Consider the following 25,923-nt stretch of genomic DNA (forward strand, 5'->3'; position numbering starts at 1 on the left):
GTTAATTTTTAATATCGTGGTATGAGGCCAATGTATATTTGTGGTCTCGTAATTAAACATTATGTGGCTTTAGTTTCTAGGCAGCTCAAACCCTTTCTGTCACAAGGAAAGGCGTGATATACTGCGTAGTAAACCCCCTTCCTAATTCCTCAAAGCGAAGGGTTGTTCCATGACGCTCAGGTAATTACATGTGATTTTTCATGTCTCTCTTAAGAGAGCCATCCGCGGCCTCCACCATCCACAGTTCTCAATATTCACTATTTCTTGTCTCAATCTGACCTGCTGCAATTACGTTGCAAGCATCCCTGTCGAGCCAGCAATGGAAGCAGGAAAGGCAAAGTCAACAAATATTGACCAAAATGCTGTGTGGAATAGCAGGAGCAATGGTCGCCATCCTTCAGAAGTTCAAAATCTAGTTGGAAAGAGGAGACGCGGGTCTGTGCATGTCATTTAGGGCCTTGGAGGAGTATTTTAAACGCCGAGCGCAGAAGAAGAGAGAGCTGTGGTCTCCAGAACTCTCCTAAAGGCGCTCTGGTGTGCGCGGATCCTTAGAGGAAGTTTCCTCAGATGAGGTTGTTTTGTTTTGGTTTTTTAATGGATGGAGGCAGAGAGGAGATAGTTTGCATTGAGGAAATCATCAAACAGGCTTGGCCTTTGCCATGAGCCAGAGTCTTCCAGGAGGTCCTGGGGGGCCAGGCGGGAGCAGGGGCGTGCAGCTGGGACTACGGCTGGGTAGAGATGAGGTTGGGTGACCCTGAGGACAGAGGATATAGATGCCACCCCAGCGTGACCTGTCTTTGCAGGAAGAACGTGCTGAGCACTTGGAGCAGACGAAGATGGCAGGCTCAAATTAGTTTGATGCCTGTGTTCAGGGTAGGCAGAAGGGAAGGGGTGCTTAGCAGCGTGATTCAATTAGGAAGCCTGGTGGGGAGTCGTGGCCCCATGGGTCTGGGCGGCCCGTCAGGGTGGAAGCCACATGCGATCATGGGTAGCTGGCGTTGTCTTGGGAAATGAAGACTGATTTCAAGACTGCTTTGTATTGCACATCCCTGTAATTAAATCTCAGGCAGTCTGTGCCCTGTTGTGAGTTGAGCCTGGTGCAGGGGAAGATACAAAGTAGCAAGTTCACAGGAGGGGCAGGATGAGATTTCTCAGGCCCGGAAACAGCGCCCCGCCCAGGTGGAGTGCAGGTCCTTCCCAGCCCATTCTTCCTGCGTGACTCCCCCTGGGATGCTGCCTCTGGGCCTTGCACACAGATGGACACGCTTGGCCTCCACGGAGCGTGTATGCCTCAAGAGGTTGCGTGGACATGATGGTGTGTATGCCCTGGGGAAGTACCAAGGTGAAGCCCAGATGTAGAAGAAAGAGATGTTTTTAAAAGGTTAGTTCCTGTGTCTCTGGCTGTTACCGGCTCACCGTGTTTTCAGCACTCTGGACAGCGCCCAGGTCGCAGGCTCGGTCTCCCCTGCTTCTCCCTTTCCTCCCCTCCCCTCCTGGCCCCCTTCTCTCTCTCCTTCTGCCTCTTTGTGGGGCAAGGGAGGCGGACTCCTATCAAGCTTGACCACGAGAACATGGGCTTTAGAATCAAATAGATTCTGCAGTAACTTCCCCATCTGCCGATCTGCCTGTGCCATCTCAGGAAAGTTCCATTGCTTCTGTGGACAAAGTCACTTCATGTGTGTAGTGCATACGAAATGCCCAGCCCAAGGGGTTCACACAGAGGCCATAGGGAGCGCTGTGGGACACCGAGCTGGTGAATTCCAGCACCCAGGGCAGTGACTCCATCTGTGATGTCACCGAGACAGTGATGTGGCCAAATCGGACCCATTGCCCCTCCCCACGCTCCCCTTGCTTTTGGTCAGAAAATGCATTTCAACCTCAATGTCAACTCAGATGGATGGTAATGGCTTCCTGGGGCACAAAGGGAGTCCAGAGCCCGGTTTTGTGGGAAAGGCCATGCTCCATGCCTGGGGCCGGAGAGGAGGAAGACGCCTACTGGGTGTCCGACTGATGCCCCCAAGCAGGACGGGCCCCTGGGCATCCACACCTCCCCTCCCTCCGTTCTCCTCCACACCCCGATGCAGCCCAGAAACTCCCTGGTCCTGCATCTCATACCCAAACCCTCCTGAGCCTCCCGCTCCCAATGCTGAAGCCCCTTCTCCCACGACCTGACCCCCAGGGGCCATCCTTCTCAGTTCACGTTGTCACTTACTCTCGTGCTGAACTGCAAGTGACCTCATGGCCAAGGCACCGTTTTTCTGAACAGAATGTGCAGTAGTGTTTTCGACGTGTACTTGCCAGGCACACACCACTGTCCCTCATTCACAGTGTCAGGGCCAGGGGTCTCGGGGGGAGGGGCTTAGACAGGGCGGCGGGCGGCGAGACTGCACAACCCCCTCCCCCAAAGAGGCTGCACCTCAGGCCCTGCTCAGCCTCCCGGGGGACAGTCATCTGTCAGCCACACGCCCGGGGAACAGTCCCCAGCGTTCCATCCCCATGAATCACTTGCCGTCCTTGAGGACTCCTGGCGCATCAGGGAGATTCTCACACAAGCAAACTCGTTTGAACACGAGGTGAAAGCACGCATAACACGTCAGGACCCTCCAATGCTCGCTCCTGTCCCTGCAATGCCTGCCGCCCAGGGGACTTCCTGCGGGGGGTCGGTTGGCAGGTGGAGGAAGTGATGAGGAATGAGGCAATGATGAGCAGAAGGAAGCTCCCTCCTGCGCCTCGCCCCAGACCAACCACAGGAGGGTGTGAGGGAGGGACTCCGTGGGGCGCTCAGGCGGCCCTGGCCGGGTGGCTCTGCAGGTGGGAGCATTGTTCTGGAGCCAAAAGCTCGTGGATTCGATTCCTGGTCAGGGCACATACCTAAGTTGCGAGTTTGAGTCCCAGTCTGAGCATGTACGGGAGGCAACCGATCAAAGTTTCTCTCTGTCCCTTCCTTTGTGTCTAAAGGCAATAGAGAGAAGACAAGCATATCCTCTAGTGAAGATAGAAAAGAAAAAAACAGAGTTAGTTTGCAGCTGGGGTCAGCTGGCCCCGCCCCTCCTTAATTTACTGTCATCGCTGAGTGACACCTGGGCTTGTCATTGAAGCTGAGGAATAGCCTTCTGTCTGTGGGAACAGGGACAAAAGTTTCCCCCTGAAACATTAATTTCCACGTCCTGTCGACAGACGCAGTAAATAAGGCAGGCGACCACTTAATGGTGACCTCGGAGACAAATGTAACCATCTCCAGTCAGGGTTTGTCGTGTGGAAGTCCACAGGGAGGAGCCCCCCTGGGGTCTGCTCCTTCCTCATCAAAACGCACCCAGGAAGGGCGGTGGAGTGGGTCCCCCCTTTGCCCTGAGCCTGGGTACCAGTCTGCCCAGACTGCAGTTGGACTTGGGCTCCCCCTAGTGGGCTTGGTGGGGAAGTCACCCATCTGTGTGGCTGAAGCATCCCAGGGCTGTCTGTAAATCACAAAATTAGGCACACGTTTGCGGAGCCCTTTCCGCTGGGCCCGAGGTTTCCATCCCCTGAGAAGGACCTGTCTGCATCCCCTGAGGCCAGTGCTCACCTGTTTGGAGGAGACCCTTTGCTACACAGCAGTGCCCGTGCATGCTGGCCAGCACCCTGGGACACTGTACCGCCTGGGTGTTTGCAGTGTGGGCCGCAACCCTGTTCCCACTGTGACATCACTGAGCGGCCGGAGTGTGCCTGGACTCTGCTAGCCATCGAGTGGACAGTGGGAAGACCATCGACTCCTTCCCTTCTGGTTTGTTTTGCGTTTACATCACTGTTCTCTCTTCTCTGTGTCCCAGACGGTCCCTACAGAAAGCTCAACAGAAGCCCCTCCCCCCAGCTTTATTTACCCCAGGGACAGTGGCTTAGACTGAGCATCAGGGGTGGCCTTGACAAAGACACGGGGATTTGGACATGGGGGTGGGGGCTGGCGGAGAGACTGGCACCTGCAGATCGCAGGTGGCAGTTACAGGGTCCTTGAGCACAGCTGCCTCATAACACAACCCGGCTCTCCCCGACACATTTTCGGTCAGTGCCCAGCGATGGGAGCCAGGCCAGAAGCACCTCTACAACCAAGTATAGAAGCCACTTCCGTCTCCCCGAGATACTCTACCCTGCCCCTCCTCCACCCCCGTGGTTGTCCCCGGCAACCAAGGACATGTCTGTCCTTTCCTAGGATGTCTTCTAAGGGACCATGCTCACAGTCTCACGTGTGAGCACGGCTTCTTCATTAGCAGGATTGCTTTGCGAGTCACTCACGCAGCTGCATTTGTCTGTGGGTCGTCCTGACAGCGAGGAGTCGGTCACGCACTGACCATGTGCTGTAGGGGCTGTTTCCAGCCTGGGGCTGCCGGGGGGCAAAGCGCTGTGTCTGTCTGTCTGTCTGTAGGCAGGATGTCATGCAGGCAGGCGTTGTCGTTCTGGGGGTAAAACACCTAGAAGTGGAATTGCTGAGTGGCTCAGAGATGGGTGTGTAGCTTGATAAACCGTTGCATTGCTAGCCACCATGGTGGGTCCGTTCAGACCCCCTTCTTATTTTTTAAAGATTTTTTACTTATTCTCTTTTTAGAGAGCAGGAAAAGGAAGAAGAGAGGGAGAAAAAAAAGCAGTGTGTGGTTGCTTCTCAAGCGCCCCCTACCGGGGACCTGGCCCACAACCCAGGCCTGTGTCCTGACTGGGCATGGAACCAGTGACCCTTTGGTTTGCAGGCTGGTGCCCAATCCACTGAGCTGCACCAGTCAGGGCTAGACCCCCTTTTTGAAATCCATAGCCCCGTAGAGCTGGGTTGCTTAACCCCCGACATGCATCCATCCCCACACGTGGCTGGTGGCCTCTCCCGTGTAGATGCCTGTCCCAGGGTGCGTGTCCGTCTACGCTGGGCCGTCTCTCCCTGCCATCCAGCCTGACTGCGCATTTCTCGTCCCTCGAAGTATTCTCTTGGGAGCGCTGGTTCAGTGACAGGTCTGTGGAGGAAGTGAGTGTCAGCCGGAATGGGAACAGGAGGTGGGGGATCGGGGACAGAGCGGAAGGTGCTGAAGCAACGGTGAGCCTGCAGCCCTGGGCAGAGCCCCCGGGAGGGGCTCAGAGCTCTCCCACCTCCTACACTGGACAGATTTGTGGGGAGGGGAGGGGATTTCTTTTTGAGAACCATATCTCTTGGAGAAAGAGCCAGACCCCAAACTGCGTGTCCAGGGGGCTTAACTTGGTCCTATAAGGGGTCTGCCTATTGTTTCAAGGCCAGAGGAAGAGCATGGAGCCTTCCCCACCCAGATCACAGTCCAGGGTCTGTGCAGAGAAGCCTGCCTTCCAACCCTGGGGCTCCCTGCGCCTGGCTGAGGCCATCCGGCAACTTCTGCAGGCAGGAAGCGTCCCGGGCTCTCAGACTTTATCGTGACTGGACGACCACACCCAGAAGAGGAGAGGCAGGGGTGCTGGCCCCGCAGGGGAGGCAGTGGGCGTGCAGGATGCCGCGGGTCCTGGCTGCTCCCTGACCGCTGGGCGCACCACGCAGCTGCTGATGCAGGGCAGCACAAGGGACCATAAGCCGTGGGATTTCCCCTGTGAGAAGGGATGATGTTCAGCAGACAGGGCACAAGGGCTACTCACCCCCGCCCCCGCCCCGGGGACTCAGCTCGGTCAGCCGGCAGACCCCGGCACGCCGCCGCAGCCCAAGGAGCAAGGTCGGCACACTGCCGCCGCAGCCCAAGTGCCCGGGTTAAGAAGGAGCCACTAGAAGCAAAGACTGTGCCTCATCCCGACTGGAAGTTGGCTCATGTGCCCCAGCCTGGCGCTCTGCCCTTTCTGCCCCCAGCAAGGGGGACAGAGGTGCCCAGACCAAGGGTGAAGGGCTGGGCTCAGGAGCGCTTTAGAGGGCCAGACCCCCCTTCCTCACAAACCCAGACGTTGCGAAACCAGTAAATAGTAGCCAAGTCAAAGGCCACGTTCGCTACATCTTAACCACATCTCTGGCTACAGTGTGCACTCGGGCTGACCTTTTCAATCGCTCGGAGCGGCTTTCGGTGCACTAACACACCCACCTTCTCCCCTCCGGGGCCCCAGCGTGAACAGCCCAACAGTGAGTGTGAGATAACACCTCTTAAAGCAGAAAAGCCATCCAGTTCCAGGGCGGATGGGACTCTGGTGTTTAACCCCCACGGTACCAGGACTGGAATTCCTCAGCCAGGACGGAAGCTGACTGTAGACGTCTGCCTGCCTGGGGAGACCTGTGAACTTGGCTGCTGACCTCTGCCTGGTCAGCGTCTCCCTGGGTGTCTGGTCTGTGTCCTTCAAATAACTGCCCACCCCACCCCCACCGACCCTGTCCAAGAGGGGGGACCTTTCCCCAGGTCAGCCCTGAAAAATGCGGCTCAGAAACCGGACTGTTACGACTAAACCAGGTCGTCCTTGGCTAATTAGCTGGCAGATCTGACTCATTCTCACTCCGCAGGTTTTGTCCTCTCTACGGTTTCAGAGCAGTTGCGTTTTATAACGTCTCATTTTTGGTTCCCTACCTGAGCTGTCGCAGGTGTGATCCTGTATGGCTCCTCAGGGTTGTTCTCTCTCTCTCTCTCTTTTTTAAAAGAGAGGTTGCCTTCAAAGGGCTGAATGTAATTTTGGGACTGTATCGGTGTAACTACTCCTTAACTGTTAAGGAGTTGAAATTACACTCGGCCCTTTGAAGGCAACCGAGAGGCTGCTGTGGCCCCTGGTAAGAATGAGTTTGACGCCCCTGCCGTATATCCATCCATCATCCGTCCACCCTCCTTCCATTCATCCACCCATCCGTCTCTCTCCAGCATTCGTCTAATACGTATGCACCTCTGCCGTGCATCAGATATTCTGCCAGGACTGGCAGGGTCTTTCACATTTTCGTACTGGCCACCATGCTCAGAGCATAGGAAGATTCAGAAAACACGTATTATTTGACATTAAAAATGCTATTTTTTGGTGCCTTTAGCCATGAAAGGGTAGGAACCAGAAAAGCTTTTAGTTTTTCTCTTCCAAAGGCTGTGTTTGTTGGGAAACTTCTGGATCCCTTACCCCAGCTTAGGAAGATAAATGAGTAAACTTTCCAACATGAATTCACTGTTCAAAATGCAACATGATTTATGCCCTGTGTGTTTATTGCTCAAATAAGCACAATCTGAATGGATTGCATGATTATCTCAAGGCAGAGTTAAGTCCAGATAATTGTGTTTGTCCTTAATCATTTTTTTACCAATTCATCTCCACCCTGAGATGATTCATACAGAGCCTGTCATGGATTCTTTAAAGTAAATGAATAAATAAAGAGACACAGAAAGGAGGGAGGACAAACCAACACCAAAATAAATAAATACATACTTTCTCTCTCTCTCTCTCTCTCTCTCTCTCTCTCTCTCTCTCTCACACACACACACACACACACACACACACACCTGAAAATTTCAATTTGTTTGAGGACAAAGAACCACATTTTGGGCTCAGGGCCAAGAGCAGTCCTGGTGGTCTCCCTGGAGGAGGCAACTCCCAGGATTTCTTTTCTGATGGGAGTGCATGCTCCACAGAAAACACTACAGAAGCTCGGTGAGTGGCAGCAGATAGAACTCCCTCAGGTTTACTCTGACTGTCCTTTCCGTCCTGACTTTATCCCCCAGCAGTGAGAAACCTGGCCCTCTCTCTCCAGTGTACGCATCCACATGTATGTTCATTCACCCCAGCGCACTCCTGAAGCCATTTCAGAATGGCTCGCCCACCCCTTGGAGAAACTCACGGACTCACCAGACATCAGCAGTTCCCCTCTCTGCAGCTTTGTGGAATCCTGTCAAAAGACGGTTTTCAGAAATTTCTTAAGTTGGTTCATTTCTTCCTCCACCCCCCATGTGATATTATGCCTTGTTTGTAATAGGGTTCTGTCCTATTGCTAGGACTTCGACTCCATTCTGAGTTCCCCCACACCCCGGTTGTCTTTCATTGTTTCTCTTATTTGGGGGGTGTTTTAAGAATATATAAAACCCTATTATAATCTAAAACCGGATGTCATACCAAAACAATCCACCTAGAGAAATGGGACTCCTCCCTCCTTCCAGGTACCTCGGTCCCCACACCCCTTCTCTCCACTGTCCCCTGTGCATAACCAATTTCTGGTTTCTGGGTGGCACTTCCTGGACTTCTTTTATTCGCAAATGAGATGTGTGTGTGGTTTCCTATATCCCTTTCTTACGTGATGGATCTCACACTAGGGGGCTTTGCACAGCTCCGGCGTGGGAACCACTGTCATCCATTCATAAAGACCTCCCTTTCTTTTCACAGCTGTATAATATTCCATTGCATGGTCGTGCCATGATTTCCTCAACACACGTTGCTCCTGATACTTTGTAGTTACAAAGCTGCAATGAATACAACTTTCTGCACATGTGTTTCTGTATCAGGAGAGGTGGATCTTCTAGGGTGTGGTCTGGGTTCAAAGTTAAGTGTGTATTGAATCAGGTATTGCCAGATTTCCCTCTGAAAGGATCATACACCGATTAGCATGCCCACCAGCAAAGCATGAGAATGCCCATCTCCCACAGCCTCACCCCCCACAACGTCATACTGTTTCCTGTTTATTCATTTGAGAGAGACAGACAGAGAGACACATTGACGTGTTGTTGCACTTGTTGATGCATCATGGGTTGATACTTGCACGTGCCCTGACTGGGGGTTGAACCCACAACCTTGGTGTCTTGGGACGACACTCTAACGAACTGAGCTACGCAGCCACGGTCCATGTCGTCCTTTTCCTGCCGTCTTTTGTGTGTCTGTTTTTGGCAAGTTTCACAGATAAGAAGTAAGTCGGTACCGTTTCAATTTGCGTTTCTCCAGTTTTGCCTGCGTCTCGGACCTTCTCATGGGTCCCAGGGCTATTTTAATGTCCTTTTAGAGACTCATTTGTTCGCGCCTTTCCTCACGTGTCTGTCATTGTTTGGCCTTTTGCAACATTAATTTCAGAGTTCTTTACTTGGTAGAGACCTTAGCCAGTTGTCCACGGGACGTGCTCTGAATGTTTTCTCCCCATCCCTCAGTTGTCTTTTGTTTGTGATGTCTGATCATGCACTTTTTAAAAAATTTATATGCAGTCAGATTTATCGCTCCTTTATTTCCTCACTCCTGCATCTTGAGTCGCCCTTCGGAGCCCTTCCCCTGCACAAATCAGGGAGGATGTCAGCCTCACTTATGAAAATAACAGACGGTAAAATCATACACGTGGCAGGGTTTGCTCAAGTTCCTGAGGAACCTGGACTGTTACACATCCATTATTCCCCCAGCTGCCGGGGCTCTCAGCTGGCCCCTGCCCTTGTCACCCCTCACCCTGTGCTTCTCCCCCCGCCCACCTCCCGGTTTCCCTGGCCAAGGCACACCCAGGACACCACCATCTGAAACCACTGGGCAGTGCAGACTCTCTCCCTTTCCCCGGGCTTTCAACTCAGGCGGATTCCCTCTCGTCCGAGCAGGACCGTGAACCATATACTTTAGAATTTCCAACTGACCTGAGCCCTCCATCCACACGTCCTTACCCACCTCCCCTGCCTTCACTCTCGCCTTGTCTCTCTTGTTCAGCAACTACTTTCCCAAAAGCCGTCAATCACACTCTCTCTGCAGATGAAGGAGTACATTTGTAGCTGCGTCTCCCACTTAAGAAGCCTCATGGCCGCATGGCAGGGGGCTCCCTGACCGAGGCCGGCCTGTCCTGCAGAACACGGGCAGAGCCCTTTGTGGGGAACGCGTCTTTGAAAGCAACAAGAGCAGAGTCTTCTCTGTACATTGTAGACGGCCATGGCTACAAAGTATCCTGAATAGCTGACACTTATAAAGCTGTCGGTTATTTCTTTTTTATGTTTTCATTAGGACCCTTAAAGGACATAGGAAGGATCTTGTCGGCGTGGTATTTTGCGTGTAATAAATTAAGAATGAAAAAATGTAAGCGATGTTTGAAAGGAAAAAATATTTCTCTTACTTATGTATATATCTATAATATATAGATACTATAGATACAGATATATAGATAATCATTATTACTCTCTCTCTCTCTCTCTCTGGAGAGCTATGACACAAGCCAAAAGGTTGACTCTGTCCTCAAAGCCACTCATTTCAGAAAGTCACCAGGGCCTGGCATTATGCTTAGAAAACCAGAACAAAAACCCATCTTCCAGGGAAGCCGTAGACGGAGATCTGAATTATGAAGATTTATTGCTGCAGAGCTATGCATTTCGACTGTGGATTCGGACTGTTCTGAATATGTTCAAACTTGATCCACAGACTCCCCTGTGTGTCCTCTCGGTGGGTGTCGGCCGTGTGGGGGTCGGTGGATCTGGGCGCCGTCAGGTGACGCACACGCATCCAAAGGAACCTGGTGGACTTGGAGGCGGGTTATTTAACTACAGCCCTTGACTCTGATGCAGAGGAAGGGGAGGGAGCCACGCTCAGTGGGAGGGTTAAGTCACAGCCCCTTTAATTCTTGTTCCCCACCGTTTCGCTCTGTTTGTTCTGTTTTCCAGGGACCCTCAAAGCCTAGACCCCCCGGAGGTCAGCAACGCGAAGCTCCAGTACGCCGGGTGGGGGCCCAAGGGGCAGCAGCTGGTAAGCAGACGGCGTTCGGGGGGCCCTGTTTTGCGCTGGGTGCCACCGGCGTTTTACACCCCGAACTTGTCTCACACTCGTCGGCCTGTGGGTGGGCAGGACGCGTGGATAAGTGCACCAGGGCGTCTGCCCATGTCCACGTCTGTTTCATTCTGGGGGGAGAAGCCTCTTAATTCTGGAATCACCTTTGCTTTGGGGTCCACACCCTCTCTGCCCAAACAGCTGTGGGCACAGCTTATGGGTCTCTTGGGAGTTCTGAGCACCCCATCATTGAACACCCTGCAGACAGGGTTACCAGGCTCCTGGGGCCCTTGGAAGGGTCTTTGGTGTTGCTCTTGGAACTCAGGTGCTTTTTGGGGGGTGTTGATGAGGCAGGCAGCTCTGTGTCCCTGCGGAGCGCGGCCCCCCGAAGCGGCCTGGCACACGGTGTCACCCGCAGCTGCAAGGCCTCTGGGGCTGCGCCCCACACCTCTGCGGGGTCCTGCTCAGAGGGACAGAGCCCAGGTGCTTGGAGTTTTGGGGGGACAGGGTGGTGCAGGGGTGTCCAGCCTTGTGGCGCCTCTGGGTCACCCTGGAAGAAGAAGAGTTGTCTAGGGCCACACATTCAATACATTGTGACACGTGGTCGCAAAAAAATCTCATCGTGTTTTAAGTAAATTTATGATTTCGTGTTGGGCCGCATCCACAGACATCCTGGGCCGCGTGCAGCCCGGGGGCTGCGGGTGGGATGCCCCTGGTTGCCAAAGGCCTCTGAGGGAGGCGTCAGAGGGTGCGGGTTCTGATCCTGGTGCGGACTGACTGCCGGGGGAAGGGGGGACTTGGCTCACGCAGGGTTGAGGCCGCCGTCCGCGGCCCGCTTCTGAGAGAGAGATTTGGGGAAGAGGCCCTCCCACGCCTGTGTGGGCTCCACCTTGGAGCGTTTGAGACGCACTGTCCACCCTGTGCCGCTTGGTTTTACAGTCGCCGCCCCTCCCCCTGCAGAAAGTCTCCACTGTTAACTCACTCTTTTCTCCCAAATGTTTAAGCTGATGGACAAAAGCTGCATTTGAAAAAAAATTGCGTTTTTCTAAAGTAGCACAGACGTGATCATTTTTCTAATCTCGGAGCGAGATCGTACGGCCTAAGGTCTCTACTGCCCTAGACCTATTTACCTCAACCAGACGGTTCTATTTTCTCGGTTGCCCGTGAATTCCAGTGGCTCAAACTGATGGAAAGGAACAGAGGTAGAGAGGCCACCAAACTGTTGTAGCGGTCACTACATTGTCCCCTATGCTAAAAAGGCACATCGAGCTGCCTGAACTGAGAGTGTCCAGGAGGACAATTGAAGGAGGTTACCTTTCTTTCTGACACATCAGCGGCAAAAAGGGCGAGGGTCACGCCAGTGTGTCCCCCTCTACGCCCAAGACAGTGCTTTGCCGCCTTGTGCGTGAGTCGTGAAGGGTCCAGGACACTCCACACTCCGCACTGAGGGTTTTGTGCTCACACCGGCTCACTTCCAGAAAGAGAAAATGCTTTTTCTTTAAAGCGTTTGGGGTTCCGCCTTGCAGAAAAATACTTTTTTCAAATGTCCCGTCAATGTGGTAAAAATTCATGCTGCTGAAATGTCAACTGTTCGACCTGAGATATGAGATGAAAAGATTGTTCTGGAAACACCGACACGCTTTGTTCGGTGGGTCAAAGGGCAGAGGCCCCAGACCTGAGAGAGCCTCTGTGTCCTGTACCTCCCAGGTGTGGCAGCCCCGTGGGGACCGTCAGCTCCCAGGCGACAGCGAGGTGCAGACAGAAGGGCCGAGCGGGCGCCGCGCACCCTGCAGCCCCGAGCCAGGGGGGGCGGGAGAGGCGGGGGGGGGGGCAGGTGCAGCCAGGCCACCTGCCACCGTGTTGGGTTGGGACGGCAGAAACCAGGGAACCAACCCGACCGTGAACCCAGAATCCGGTCCATAACACCATGCCGCCCTCAGCCACATCACTGGTCTCAGAATCCAAAGGTGCCGACTTTGAACTTGAGCAGAAGAAGAAAGTTGTGTTGTGTGGCTTCTGTTTTTCCAGGGCCGTTAACAACCACAGATTCGGAGCCAAAGGGGAACATTCAGGTCTTGGTTCCTGCAGGTGCTGAAGGCGCAGTGGCGTCACGGGCGGGGGTGATACCGTGAACCACGCCGGGGCCACCGCATGGAATTAGCTCATCTGTTCAGACTCCGTGCCACGGGGCCACGTATAAGAAAAGTGCTCAGTAAACAGTGTTTTTTATTGTTGTTGTTGCTGTTGGGATTATTACTTGGCTGAACCCACATGTAGAGAATGAGGAGAAAAATAGGAATCGTATCCGATGACAGTTGGGCGAGGCTCTGAAGGGGACAGAGGCTGCCCTGGGCCACACAGGACACACGGCGGGGACTGGAGGGCATCCAAGGGGCTCGGTCTCTCCTCCGAATCCCCTCCACCTCGGAGGGGTGCTGTTCGGTAGGTGCACCGCCAAGCCCCGTCCTTCGAAGTCCTCAGCCTCCCGTAGGTCTGCATGTGTCTGTCCCTTTGGGTGACAGCAGTGTCCCCTGCTCTGCTGCCAGCCCCGAGAGACTGTTTCTCATAAACCGCCTGGACGTTAGACCCCAGAGCGTGCTCGTGTTCTAACTGGCAGCTCTGCCCTTGAACCAGCACCTCCCCCTTTCCCTTCCTCCGCTCCCCACCCCCACCCTGGTGACCTCCATTCTGCTCTCGGTTTTTACCAGTCTGGCTTTTTCGACTCCACCCGTCAGTGAGATCACACAGCGTTTGTCCTTCTCCGGCCGACTCGTGACGTGGTGACTACGTATCGGATGGAAGTGTCAGCTGGTGCAATGGTGGTGACCGTTTTGTCACACTTTCAACTTACCCACTGTTACAGTCACATCTCATTAAAGCTGGGGCGGGGGCCCTCCCATAAAGCAGAACACCCAGTCCCAGGGCCCAGGGGTCCGTCTCCCCCCAACCCCCCCGCCCCGGAAAGCCACCAGGGAACTGCGCCAAAATGGGGCGGACGAGGTTCCCTGGGCCGCACCGTCCCCAAGGGCGCAGCCGCTCAGCTCATTGGAAGTGACAGAGGGGGCAGGGAGCATCGTGTCAGCGTCGACAAATCCACCGACGGGGGCGAGATTGATTTTTCCAGCAAGAAGAGGTTATTTCATGAAACACCGCATCCACCGTGAGGCCCAGGCTGAGGTGGTGTCCCATTAATAACTTATAAAGGCCTCTAATCAGTTTGGGTTAATTTGGTATTCATTGTAAAAACATTCATCACGGCACTGAAGTCCCTGACAGCAGCCACAGAATTAATTCCCAGGGACGGAGACCGCCTCACGGGTCCTCCAGTTACGGGCAGAGCTGGGGTGGCCGCTGAGCTGATGGCCAGGGCGCCCTTGTGGCATGGACACAGCGCGGCACCAGCCTGGGGCCCTGGGGGAGTGGGCGGCATCCATGGTCCGCTGCACTCAAGTGGACACTCAGTTTTGGGGATTAACCTGGTCGGACGGACAGGCCGGCATGGCCCAGCCACCCGCCGCTCGTGGCTACGAAACAAGTGGAATTAGGGCGGACGGTGGGGCTCTCTGCTTCCACCCAAAGGCACTCTGAAGAGCAGGGATGTCACAACACAAAAAAGCAGCCCCGGCTAGTGTGGCTCCGTGGATTGGGCACAGGCCTGCGAAGCAAAGGGTCACTGGTTCCATCCCCAGTCCCTGGGTTGCGGGCCAGGTCCCCAGTCGGGGGCTCGAGACAAGAACCACACATGGATGTTTCTCTCCCTCTCTTTCTCCCTCCCTTCCCCTCTCTCTAAAACTAAATTAAATCTTTTTAAAAAACATGACAAAAGTACGCAGAAAAAGTCAGGAAGACATTCCTACACGGGGACAGACAAAACGACACGAAGAAAGACATTAGCAACGTCGCCTGTAATAATTCTGAAGGCTGGAAATTCCCTCAGGGCGTCTAGCGGGTGGTTTGGGGAAGTATCATGTGTCCGCAGGAGGAGCTATCACACAGCCCTCAGACATAGTGGGACGGCTGCCCTGGCCGGGTGGCTCGGTGGGTTGGAGCATCGTCCAGTGCACAGGAAAAAAAGGTTGCGGGTTCGATCCTTAGTCGGGGTGGGTATGGAAGGCAACTGATTGAAGTTTCTCTCCCGCCTCTTCCTCTCTGTCTAAAATCAATAAAATCCTCAGGTGAGGATCTCAAGCACAGACAGGCCACACAAACACAGGGGGGATGTATCCTCCAGCCAGTCACACTAACACCAAAAATACTCTGGGGTGTGATGCCGTGCGGGGGGAGATCACTGTTTTGGCCAGGCCAGACTTAGGGGCATTTCCCCCACCTCTGAAAGTTCCTTAAATACAGCCACCCTGTAGTTTCCTTAAAAACGAAAAAGAAAAGGACATTTGTCGTCGGCAATGAGTTTTAGGAATTCCACTCAACAGACATGTGCTCCAGCCACACAAGGGGGAGGGTGGGCTTTTGGGGGGGTCCAAGCGCCTTGCAAATGTGACCTTTCTCCCCATCTGGGCTGCAGCCCACAAGAGCTATTTCTCAGAAATCACTAGGAAGCCAAAGCCAGGCTGAGAAGCAGGTGGACTTAGGGTTGAAATTGGGACCCAACCTCGCTGCGAACGATGGTCTGAGGGTACGCTGTGCTCTCCACCTCCCAGCACCCCTAATTCGATTGTGAGGGAGCAGTGTATATTATTTCTTAGGAAGAATCTAATTTAGGAGGGTGCTCGCATCAGCCTGGGTGATATTAAGTTACAGAATTTCAAGATAATCTATCAAATGAGATTTAAAAACAGGACCAGAGTTCCCTGCATTAAGGAGCAGCGCCTTCCATGATAGATTCCTGGGATAATGTAACAAGGCAGTCATAAATTAAAATAACCTTTTTAGACACTGGGGCGGAGGGTGGAGGCCGCAGTTACATTGTAGCCCTGGGCAAAACCGACCCTGCCACCTGCGGCCAGAGCAGGTTCCAGATGTTTGCAGGTTTCTCCTGCAGCTGAATTCTCCGTAGTGCCTGCAGTGGGCTTTTAGGGGCTATTTTGTGCCCCTCTCCCATGTGGATGGGGGGAACACCTCTTTGTCATCCCCTGGTCTGTGTGGAGTAACCGTGACTCTTTCTCCCACAAAACGTCCGGACCGCTGTCGGTCCCTATTTCTGTGACAGTGCATCACGGGCCTCTGTTTTACCCTTCAGCTGGCTCGCCTCCCAGTAACTTTGCTTCCCAGACCCAGCTCGAGCTGCAGGAGGAACAGGAATGGTTTTCATTGCACTCGGCTTTTCCACGGCCCGGGCTCTGTGTTGAGCACAGCGACAGTTCGCAGCAAATAGTTGTTACATGGATGCTATCCAAGAGGGAAAATAAAATTAAGAACTGGATTTACGGGTGCCAGGTCCAAAATTCATGGAAACTGGAAAAACTCAATGTTCTCGCCTAGAAAACGTAAGATTTGACCATGTGTCTGATGCTTAAGTAACCTGGCTCACTCAGGTCCCGAACCCCACCCTGGAGGGGTTTCTGGACTTTTGAGTCCCACGATTTTTTTCCTGAAGTGTCTGTTATGCTGTTAAAGATCTCAGATGGAAGCTGTGAGGTTTGCCAGTCACGCCTGTCAGGAAGAGCGGGCCGGGCTGGGCATCCTGGCCAAATGGTGGGGACTTCTTTCCCTGGGAATTTCAGAGGACAAAGGCACCCCATCCCCATCCCACCCAGACCCCAAAGGGGGTCCTGGTCTGTCTGATATCAGAGGGAAGAGCGGGGCCTCACTGCCGGTGCCCCTCCCTCTTCCCGCCCCCTCCCCTGGTCACTGTGTCTGGGTTGGTGAACATCCCAGAGGGGGTGGGGAACCACACACGCTGTTTAGCTCCCTGGAAACAAGATGCAACCCAGAACTTTCGGCAACATTTCAGCAACCTCTCCATCCATCAATGGCAGGGGATTCCTCCTGCCTTCCTTTTTCGGCGGAGTTTCTGGGCAGGACTCCTTTGCTGCCTTTTGTGGGCCCTCAGTAGGTTTACAGGGTTACCAACCCGGGGGAGAGGCAGTACTTCCCCGTTTTAAACACACCTCCCCTGTCAGGATGTCTGTCTGCCCTCGGGCTCCGTGATCCTGCAGTCCTGGAGGGTTCTTTTTACCTGTGTGACCCCCAGGGTCTCGGGGACCACGGGGTCTTCCGGTGACAGGACGGTGCTACAAGTGAGCGAGGCAGTCAGTGAGGGAGATTAAAAAAAAAAAAAGAACAGACTCAGTTTTATTTATTTCGAACTGCGTTTATTCTTATGTGCGTCACGGCTGCATTCTAGTTCAGCTATTTCCATTTCTAACGAGCAATCGGCAAATTAGCGCATTGATTTTTCTGTTTGTTCTTCAGGGTGGAAACCTAATCACTTATCTGAATGGTTTCAGATTTTAGCCTAATGGCTCCAACAGCGGTAAGGAATTATGATGTTTCACAGCGCCCTCAGCCGGGCCTGATGGGGAAGTGTCTGTAAAGCAGTGTGTCCGGGCCAGCACGACGGTTCAGCTCGGCCCCCTGAGGTGCCCGCCTGGGCCTCGGGCCCCGGGTGTGTCCTGCATCCACCCCCGAAGGTGCTGCACCTGCGGGCCCTCCACCCAGCTCCTCTGCAGCACCCTCCTCAGCCACTCCCTTCCCCGAACTCCTCACCACCTCCCCATGGAAAGCCCCCGTCTCTTCAGTGGCCTGAGTCCCCAAGCTGGCGTCCTTGACCCCTCTGCCTTCCTCGTCCCCACTGGACACAGAATCTTGAGACCATCGGCCTCATCTCCTCTCCACGCCGCCTCCCAGCGCCTGCCACCTGGGTTCCTGCTTGTCTCCCTCCCCGAATCTCCCCTGCGCCGGAATGTTCTCCGTTCTGCCACTGGCGGGTCTTGTCTGTGTTCCTGTGTGCGATCTGCCCCCGGCTGCCTGGCGCTGGGCAGAGTCGGGACTCCTTAACCCTTCTTCCTGGGGGACTGTCCCTGCCGTCTCCCCTTCCCTGGCTGAGGACCCGAACGTCCCTGGCCCTCTGTCACCTCAGTGCCTTTGTATTCTCTGTCCCTCCATCCAGAACACACTCCGTACCCACCGCCCTGAACCCCAATCTCCTTTGCCTGGTGGAAGCCTCCCTGCCTTCCCTGTCGAAGATCCCTGACAAACCCTCCCTGTGTTCGGGAAACGCCCCCCCCCAGGCCCTCCCCTGCGGCCAGGACCCGGTGGGCGGGCCCCGCTGGTCCACTGTGCGCTGAGCCCACAGCGACGACCTGTGCACTCACTCGTCTTCCCCGAGAGACCGGCACCTCTAGTCACTAACACCTTCACAGCCCTGTAGTGTGACTTGACCTTCAGGGAGCACAGGGTGAGCACCAGGGTCTACACGAGGGGCTCATTTACAGCGAATCACGGACCCGCTGCGAAAATCCGCTGCCTTTTCAAACAGAAATATGAACCCCAGACCCCCACACTTTTCCGCGTTCCCCCCTATCGTGGAAGCCGGCTGGCCTGCCGCTCGCTCCCACAGCTGGTGCCCGCCCTCCCTTAAATGTCACCCTTTCGGACACCGAGGGAGTCGCGGCCGCCTGTCACGTCCTGCTCGAGCCCAGGCGAGGCACGATTCCCGGAAACTTCCAGATTTAAAAAATTACTGCCACACGTGCCTGCATTTCCTTGATTAGCCTGATTTTCTCCACAGCCCACAGCTCACGTTCCCTCAAATTTGCTGAGATGTGAACAGTTAAGGACCCGCAAGTCCCCAACGTGTCCTCTGACATCACTGCTCTTTCCTATAAATCTGAACCCCTGGGACCAGCTTCGGGGGGGGCCTGCTTAGCGAGCCCGTCCTTTAAATGTCCCCGGTCTCTGCGTGACGAGGTCAGTTGACCCCAAAACGTTCCTACCTAAAGGCACTGTAAGAGCATAAATAACCCTCCGGTGGGGCAGTGAGGTGGCTGCTCCAGACGGACGCGTCGCCAAATTTTATCTGTGGCCACGCCCCCGTCCCTGTCACCGCCACCCACGTCCCTGTCCCGACAAATCTGAACAGGAAATCAGTGTCAGCCCGAAGCCGGCCTAGCGAGCTGCTGGTCGCCCCGAATCCGCTGTCCTGTGGCATGAAGAATGCACATAGTGGCATTATTTGTGACGTCCCTGCAAGGGGACAGAGTCTGTCAACCCCTTTCCCCCAGGAACCCCACCAGGACGCTGGCTGAGGGTTCCGCAGTGGGGATGCAAATTTAGTGCAAGGGGTTCTGTCGGTGGGTGAGAGTTTGGTCGAACACAGTCCGGACTCGGCGACACCAGCCGGTGTGAGGACCGCCGCCTGGGCCCCGCGCAGCAGCGGGTCCGTGCACTTGGGCACCCGTGTACGTCACCCCGCAGGGGCGGCCGGAGTGGAGGGGCAGGGCGCACTGGGCGGCTTGTGCAATTCACTTCCAAGCCTCGTGCTCACAGCTCCAGCTTCACACCACAAAGCAGCTGACGTGTTCTGCTTTCCGTGGCCAGGCCTGTGACCAAGGACTGTGTGACGTGCAAAGTTGCCGGTCACTAGGACACTTCCGGTGAAGGTGTCGCGTCCCAAAGGCAGTTGTGCCCCGAGAGGCCCACAGGCGAGACTGGGCAGCTAGTAGCAGCCAGGTACTGGCCAGTCAGTTACATTCAAAGTCAAGTTCAGGATGTGCTTTGGCCGGGTGGCTCCATTGATTGGAGCCTCATCCCATGCACCAAAAGGGTGCAGGTTCGATTCCCAGTCAACACACATGCCTAGGTTGCAGGTTCAAGCCCTGGTCAGGGCATGTCTAGAAGGCGACCAGTCGATGCTTCTCTCTCACATCCACAGTCTCTCTCAAATCAATCAGCATGTCCTTGGGTGAGGATTTAAAAAAAAAAGATTAAGATGTTATGAAGCTGTTTATCTTCTCCTCCCCCTAGCCCTGGGGGAGGAGCCGCTGCCCACCCCGATAGCTGTCACGTGCAATGTTAATGGCTCTTGTGTGATTTCCTCCCGTGGGACCTGTGAATAATGGACAGACAGCCCGAACCGGCAGGCACCGGCGGAGTTCGGACCGAGAGTCGTCCCTGCGTGGTCACCTCGGCTGGGACAGCACAGCCGACAGCAAAGCGGCCCTTCGTTTGGGGCTCCCAAGGCGCCGTCCCGGAGCCCAGGAGAGGCGTTGCACATGTGTTGTCTCTCTTTGTCCTCCACGTCTCCACGCACCAGTGAGCAACCGGGAGTTCAGACGGTGCCGACAGCTCCGCCGAGACACCAAAGGACCAGCTCAAGAGCAACGAGTTCGTGTCTGTGGAGAGTCTTTGAAAAATTTCTACAATGCCCTGCAAATGTGACTGCCATTTTACTCCTGTGAATAATGGTGTTCGCGTTCAAGGCCACCCGGAAGGGCCTTTTTTTTTTCCCTCTGCAGCATCTAGAAACTTTATCAGGAAAGATCTCTGAGGATAATTAATGTAACTCCCTTATCTCTCCCCCCTCACCCCCCCACTCCCGTCTTAGCATCCCTTTTGGAAAAGAGACACTGACCTCACTGTGATAGTCCCACCTGAATTCTCTGCAGGTTCCTTAAATGAACCTCCGATAACACACTAAACCCCTAGATGGGAATAACATGTTCCGCTCTGCAGTGGGGGAAGGCCGGTGGGGGGGGGGCTCAAGTCCTGCAGGACACCCCTCCCCACCTCCCAGGGCGTGGCCTAAGCATTTCTTTCAGCTTCCTACATGTACCTGTCTTTTGTTTCAATGTACGTTATAGGATACGAAATGCTAAGATAATATACAGAGTCCGGCACAAATAATGCCCCCCCCTTTTTAAATTTTTTAAAGATTTTATTTATTTATTTTTAGAGAGAGGGAAGGGGAAGGAGAAAGAGCGGGAGAGAAACATCAGTGTATGGTTGCCTCTCTCACGTGCCCCCTACTGGGGATTTGGCCCGCAACCCAGGCATGTGTCCTGACTGGGAATCAAACTGGTGACCCTTTGCTTCGCAGGCCTGTGTCCGATCCACTGACCCACACCAGCAGGGGTGTATTTTCTTTACATACACACATTTTGCTGCATTTTAAAAACTAACGTGTGTTAGGATTTTTGCATCTATGTTCATGAGTAAAACCGATCTACCAATGCGACCACTGACATTATCGAATGTGACTGGCATCACTTTATCAAAAGGTCACCTGAATGGGGACAAACCCAACACTCGGTATCCATCCATATGCCGCCCACGGCGGTCACCTCTCGCCAAGGACACCGAGGACCCGGCCGCCTGTGCCGCGGGGCTGACTGCATTGCCTGTGAGGTCTCGTTGCGGGACCCCCTGAGAAACCCTCCGTGGATACCACAGGCACCTGGTCTGTGCTCGCTCTGCCGGGCCGCGGAGCGCTCTCCCCGCTGTCGGACTCACGATCTGGTCTCGCTGGCCTGCGGACACTGGCGTGGGGCCTCCTGGCACCCAGGGCCTGGTCCGCACAAACTCGGGAACTAACACTGGGTGACAGGGGCTGGGTCAGGAGACAGTCTCCCCGGGCGGCGTAGAGTGCGTCGTGTTCACTGCGTTCAGACCCGTCAAAGTGAACGCCTGAGCCCTGCCAGGTGGCTCAGTTGGTTGGAGCATCATTCTGTACACCAACAAGTTACGGGTTCGATTCCCAGTCAGGGCACACGCCGAGGTTACAGGTTCGATCCCCAGCCTGGGCGCCTATGAGAAGCAACCGACGGATGCTTTTCTCTTCCATCAGTGTTTCTCTCTCGTGATTCTGGGGTTCTTCCCCAGAAGGGGCCACCAGTACGGCTTTGAGGCGCAGGTGATAAATCCTTAAATAGACAAGTCCCGCCTGCCCTGGGCGAATTCACGCAACACTGGACTTGCGCATGTCACGGGTTTTCACCCCGACTTCTCGGGAACTGTTCTCCGCCAGGAACAGAAGACAAAGGCAAGGGCGTCTGAGGGACCAGGGGGCTATCACGACCCCCATGTAGAACCAGCCCACCCTCTGGGAAGGCGGGAAATAGTCCTACCAGCTGGGACTAGCTACCTCCAACCGTCCCCGCCCTGTCGGAAGGAGCTCAGGAGGCGGCTGGTCTTCCTCCCGCCCGTCACCCCACAGACAGCCCTGAGCGCGTTTCTCCCCCGTGGCTGCCTCTGGGCTCCTTTTAACCTGGTTTGCACACAGGGACAGTGTTGAGGACAGAAAAAAATGCTGGTTTCCTGTTCTCTTCCCCATTGTGAGGATCATCTTACGCCCGATTCATTCAACAGCATTTGCCCGCCTTCAGTCCGCCGGCCACCGCCGCCTTCACCGGTGTCCCGTGTAGGGAAAAATAAAAATAAAAAAGGCAGTTTGCGGCCACTACTAAAAACCGAATGGTGTAAATAGAGGAATGTCATTTGTCCTCGAAGACTATCGATACACTAGAGCCATGCGCAAAGAATAATAAAGAGAGAGACAGTGGGTGGTCTCTGTAGGTGGTCCGAGCGGAGAGGAATTGAAGTGCACAGTCGAGAAACTGCTCCGTGCTCAGCTCTTTCAGACGCTGGCGTCCAGTCCGGGAGACAGTCCGACGGCCCCTAACCCTGCCCCTGTCCCTCCGAGACAAAGACAAGGGGCGCAGGCCTCAGGCCGGAAAGGTCAGCAGCAAACCCGGCAGAATTACTGACAGTGGTGCTTTTCCCCGTTGCTGACTCAGTGCCTGCCGCCCTGTCCGGCCGGGGCAGCAGGAGGTCCATTTAGACTAGTGAAGCCAGCGTCCCTCATCAGTGACAGCTGTTTATGTGCAAAGGGGTCAGTTTTATTTACAAGTATCCTTGCCCGGGGATATGTTTGTTGATGAAAGAGGGGGGGAAGGGAGGGAGGATGAGAGACAGAGAGAGAAACATCGATCGGCTGGTTGCCTCACCCAGGCACCCCAACAGGGGAGTGGTCCCAGAAACTGGGTGCACAGGACCGTGCTCCAACCAGCTGAGCCACCTGGCCAGGGCAAAAGGGAATTGTTTGGGGTTTTGTTTTGTCTGTTTGTTTGTGGGGGGCCTTTTAGTAAAATAAAAGGAGCAGTGATTCTGCAGCTCCATAGCCAATCCTGCAGCCGGCCGGCTGTGGCTGGCAGCCCCGTCCCGCCCTGGGAGAACCCACCCCAGTGGCCACACCCGGCCCGGGCCTCACAGGACATTCACGAGGCCTGAGCCTCGGTTTCCCCCTCTGCAGGTGGAGTGACAGGGCCTCGGGGACACCGCAGAGGTCCCCGAAACAGCGACCCCCCCCAGGCGGCCAGCCGGCTCCCCTTCCTGCCATTGGAGCCGGTGCCTGTCCTTGGCCGCTGACATGGAAGGAGAAAGCTAATAATATCTTGAGTCTGGGCCAAGATTTCATACTTTCTGCTCACACGGTGAGAAAAATTACAAATGGAAAACCATGGATGTTTGGAGCCAGACAACCCGGTAGCTTTTCTGACCTTGAACCTTCTGAGTCCACATCCCCATCCATCACGTGGGCGTGATTAAGAGACCTGTTCCGCATGCCGATCGGGAGACTCTGAGGGGGGAGATGTAATCAAACCACGTTGGAGTGACCACGTAAGAATATTGGGGGGTCGGCTGGGGGACCTCCACGGCTTCCTGGACTCCCCCTTTTTCTTGTAGGTTTTGCCCCCCTGGGTGGAACACATTGCCAGTGTCTGGGGAGAAGTCACCGAATAACAGTCTGGGGCGAAGAAGGACCGAGACCCTTCGGGGGCATTGGGAATTAGGATTTTCCGATCGTACCTCCTGTGACGTCAGGAGGAGCGGCAGGTTCTAAGGAGGCGCGCTCGCCTGTGGATTCGGGGTTCGTTTGGAATGCCGAAAGCTCATGAACTCACCCTCCTTTTCTCCTTCTCCCGTGTGGGGTGGCACTTTCCTTCGAGAACTCTCCTCTCTCCTTGTTTGCCCACTCCCGGCTACAGCCTACCTCTCAGGTCTCTTTTCGGGATTCAAGGAGGTAACTTGGCTCCTAAGGGGAGTTTTGGAAGGCAATCGCTCCTCCGTTTAGTGCAGACTGTAGCCCAGCCGTTTGGGATGTGGCCAGTCCCCTGAGAGCAAGGAGCGTCCAGGGCCTGGAAGGAAGGGCCCCCCTGCGGTCCCTTCTCCAGGGTCTCACTAAAGTCGCATTTCCATGACACGAGATGACCTTACGCGCAGCTTGCAGCTCAAAGTCTCCTGACATGATGAGGAGTTCGCGCCTTTGCCCTCTTAATTAACGCTTTTAGTTTGCTAAAATTTTGGAGGGCCCTGATTTTTCAGAAGTGCTAATTACCAAGCGCAGCAGAAGGTCTGGCTGCATATTGAACGGTTCCATCACAGGCTCCCTGCCGCGCCCAAAGATGTCCTCACTTGGCCCAGCCAGCCAGGCAGATGGGGGGAGCGCCTGCGCAGTGTGGTTCACAGAGTCAGAGAGCGTGCTGGGCAGTGCCAGGGCCGCAGAGCTAGACTCCAGAGCCCACGGCCCAAGCCACCGGCTTCCTCTGACCTGGGGTCAGAGCAGTGCCCACAGCACGCTCTTTGGAGTATCGACCTAGTGTTTGTAAGGCCGTGTTGACATTGTCGAATGACAGGACGTGCACCCTACGGATCATGGAGGAAGAGGGGGCCTGGGGTCCGGGGTCTGCATCCATGGGGCCGAGCCAGCAGCGATTCTGGTTTTGTCTCAGACATGGGGACACGGCAGGGAGAAGGGGCCTGGGCAGACCTGAGCCCAACAGCAGGGTGCCGCCCTCGGGGCCTACGGGGAAAACGGGATACGGGCTTCCAGAAGGTTCCTGACACTCTTGTCACGGAGCCTCATGAAGTGGGAGTTGGCGTGGGTGGCCCCCGAAGGCTCTGGTGATGATATTTAGGGACGAAAGGGAATGGGACTGGATGTGGGGTGACTGTCCACCGTGAACCGAGCTCTTCCCAAGTGCATTGCCCAGGCCACACTCGGTCCCCGAGGGACGGTCTTGGGAACGTCAGGTCCCAGCTGCCCGAGCCGCAAGCTGCCTCGCTGGGGAGGTTCAAGTGACCCCATGCATCAGGGCAGGCAACTGGCAGCAGCCAGGGCTGTGCCCGAGGGCCAGGGCCAGACCGCGTGTCCCCGGCTGGCCCCAGCGCCACGTGGAGGGCACGGCTGCCCACTCAGGTGCCCTCACTTCTCACCTGGTCCCTCCAACCCCAGCCCTGGGATGGAGGGCAGCACCCTCGGTCCATGGACTTCCCCCAGCAGTGGGGACCCGGGGCCGGGCTGGGGCCCTTCACTGTTGAGGACACCTTGACGCCCCAGGGCTGGATGCTCCTACATCTTCTGCACATCTAGGGACTGTGGGTTGTTGCTTTGGAGAGGAACTACCGTTGACCTAGGGGCCCGTTTGCAGACAGAGGCAGTAATGGACAGATACAGTCACTGACCACCAAAGGGGGTGTGTCCAAGTCAGACACCCCTCAGGGCTCCCGGGTTGGGACCCACACCTCCTGTGGCAGTGCCCCGTGGCTCCGTGGGCACTGGTCTCCTGGGGTCCTCACCGGCTTCCAGGTCCCCCCCACGCCCCGTGGCACCCCACCGGGTAGGACAGAGGCGTGTTCAGTACATCATCCCCAATTCCCAATTCAGGCACCAGGCTCACTTTACAGATTTAATTTCTTTTTATTTTTGATTGGTTTCTCCATTGTAGAAACACTACAGAACATAGAAAGTAAAAAACACAGAAAATAGGAAAGGAAACTTCTTAAGATAGTACCAGCACGCCCAGTATGTGTAGACCGGTGACTCCTGGTGTTCTATTTTGTCCATTTTTATATTTTTAATAATTAGTTTTGTATCTCAACCTCCCTACTTACTGATACGATTAGCATTTCAGTCAATTAAGTTCTTGTTGTTCACATACCTTTTTGATGGTTATATAACATTTCGTTGACTGGATTCACAAAAATTTAACTTACCATTTTCCTGTTGGGACTCTACGCTATTTGTGATATTCCGGCCTTGGCCCTAAACTGTTCCTTATGTGGAAGTGTTAAAAAAAATGTGAATTTCTTCTTTAATTCTCTTGGTCCACCTGTGCAAATTGTTGTCCATCCTGAATCACTCCTTATGGCTTCCTCCCCAGCACCAGGCTTGATCAGTTAAAAAAAATACATATATTTCTAATGCTGTGATTAAAAATTTTTTTGCTGGTATAATTCAATTGCCTCGTTACTTAAATCAGCATCGATTTAATTACATCCCACGGTTGATTACATTAACATGTATTTAATAATACATCTATTCTTTTCCATGAATTAAAT

At 54.6% G+C, this 25,923-nt stretch overlaps 1 protein-coding gene across 4 annotated transcripts in view; it reads left to right on the forward strand.

Annotated features, from left to right (window-relative positions):
- Positions 1 to 25,923, forward strand: part of DPP6 (dipeptidyl peptidase like 6) — a 532,157-nt gene that overhangs the window by 433,039 nt on the left and 73,195 nt on the right. For all 4 annotated transcript variants that reach the window (XM_053671913.1, XM_053671915.1, XM_037131931.2 and 1 more), the window contains exon 7: positions 10,524 to 10,605. In XM_053671913.1, coding sequence (XP_053527888.1) covers positions 10,524 to 10,605 — 82 coding nt within the window. The remainder of the gene's footprint in view (positions 1 to 10,523; positions 10,606 to 25,923) is intronic.

Source organism: Artibeus jamaicensis, unplaced genomic scaffold, assembly GCF_021234435.1.
Source record: "Artibeus jamaicensis isolate MK-2021 breed Jamaican fruit bat unplaced genomic scaffold, CSHL_Jam_final contig_718, whole genome shotgun sequence".
Taxonomy (NCBI): Eukaryota; Metazoa; Chordata; class Mammalia; order Chiroptera; family Phyllostomidae; genus Artibeus; species Artibeus jamaicensis.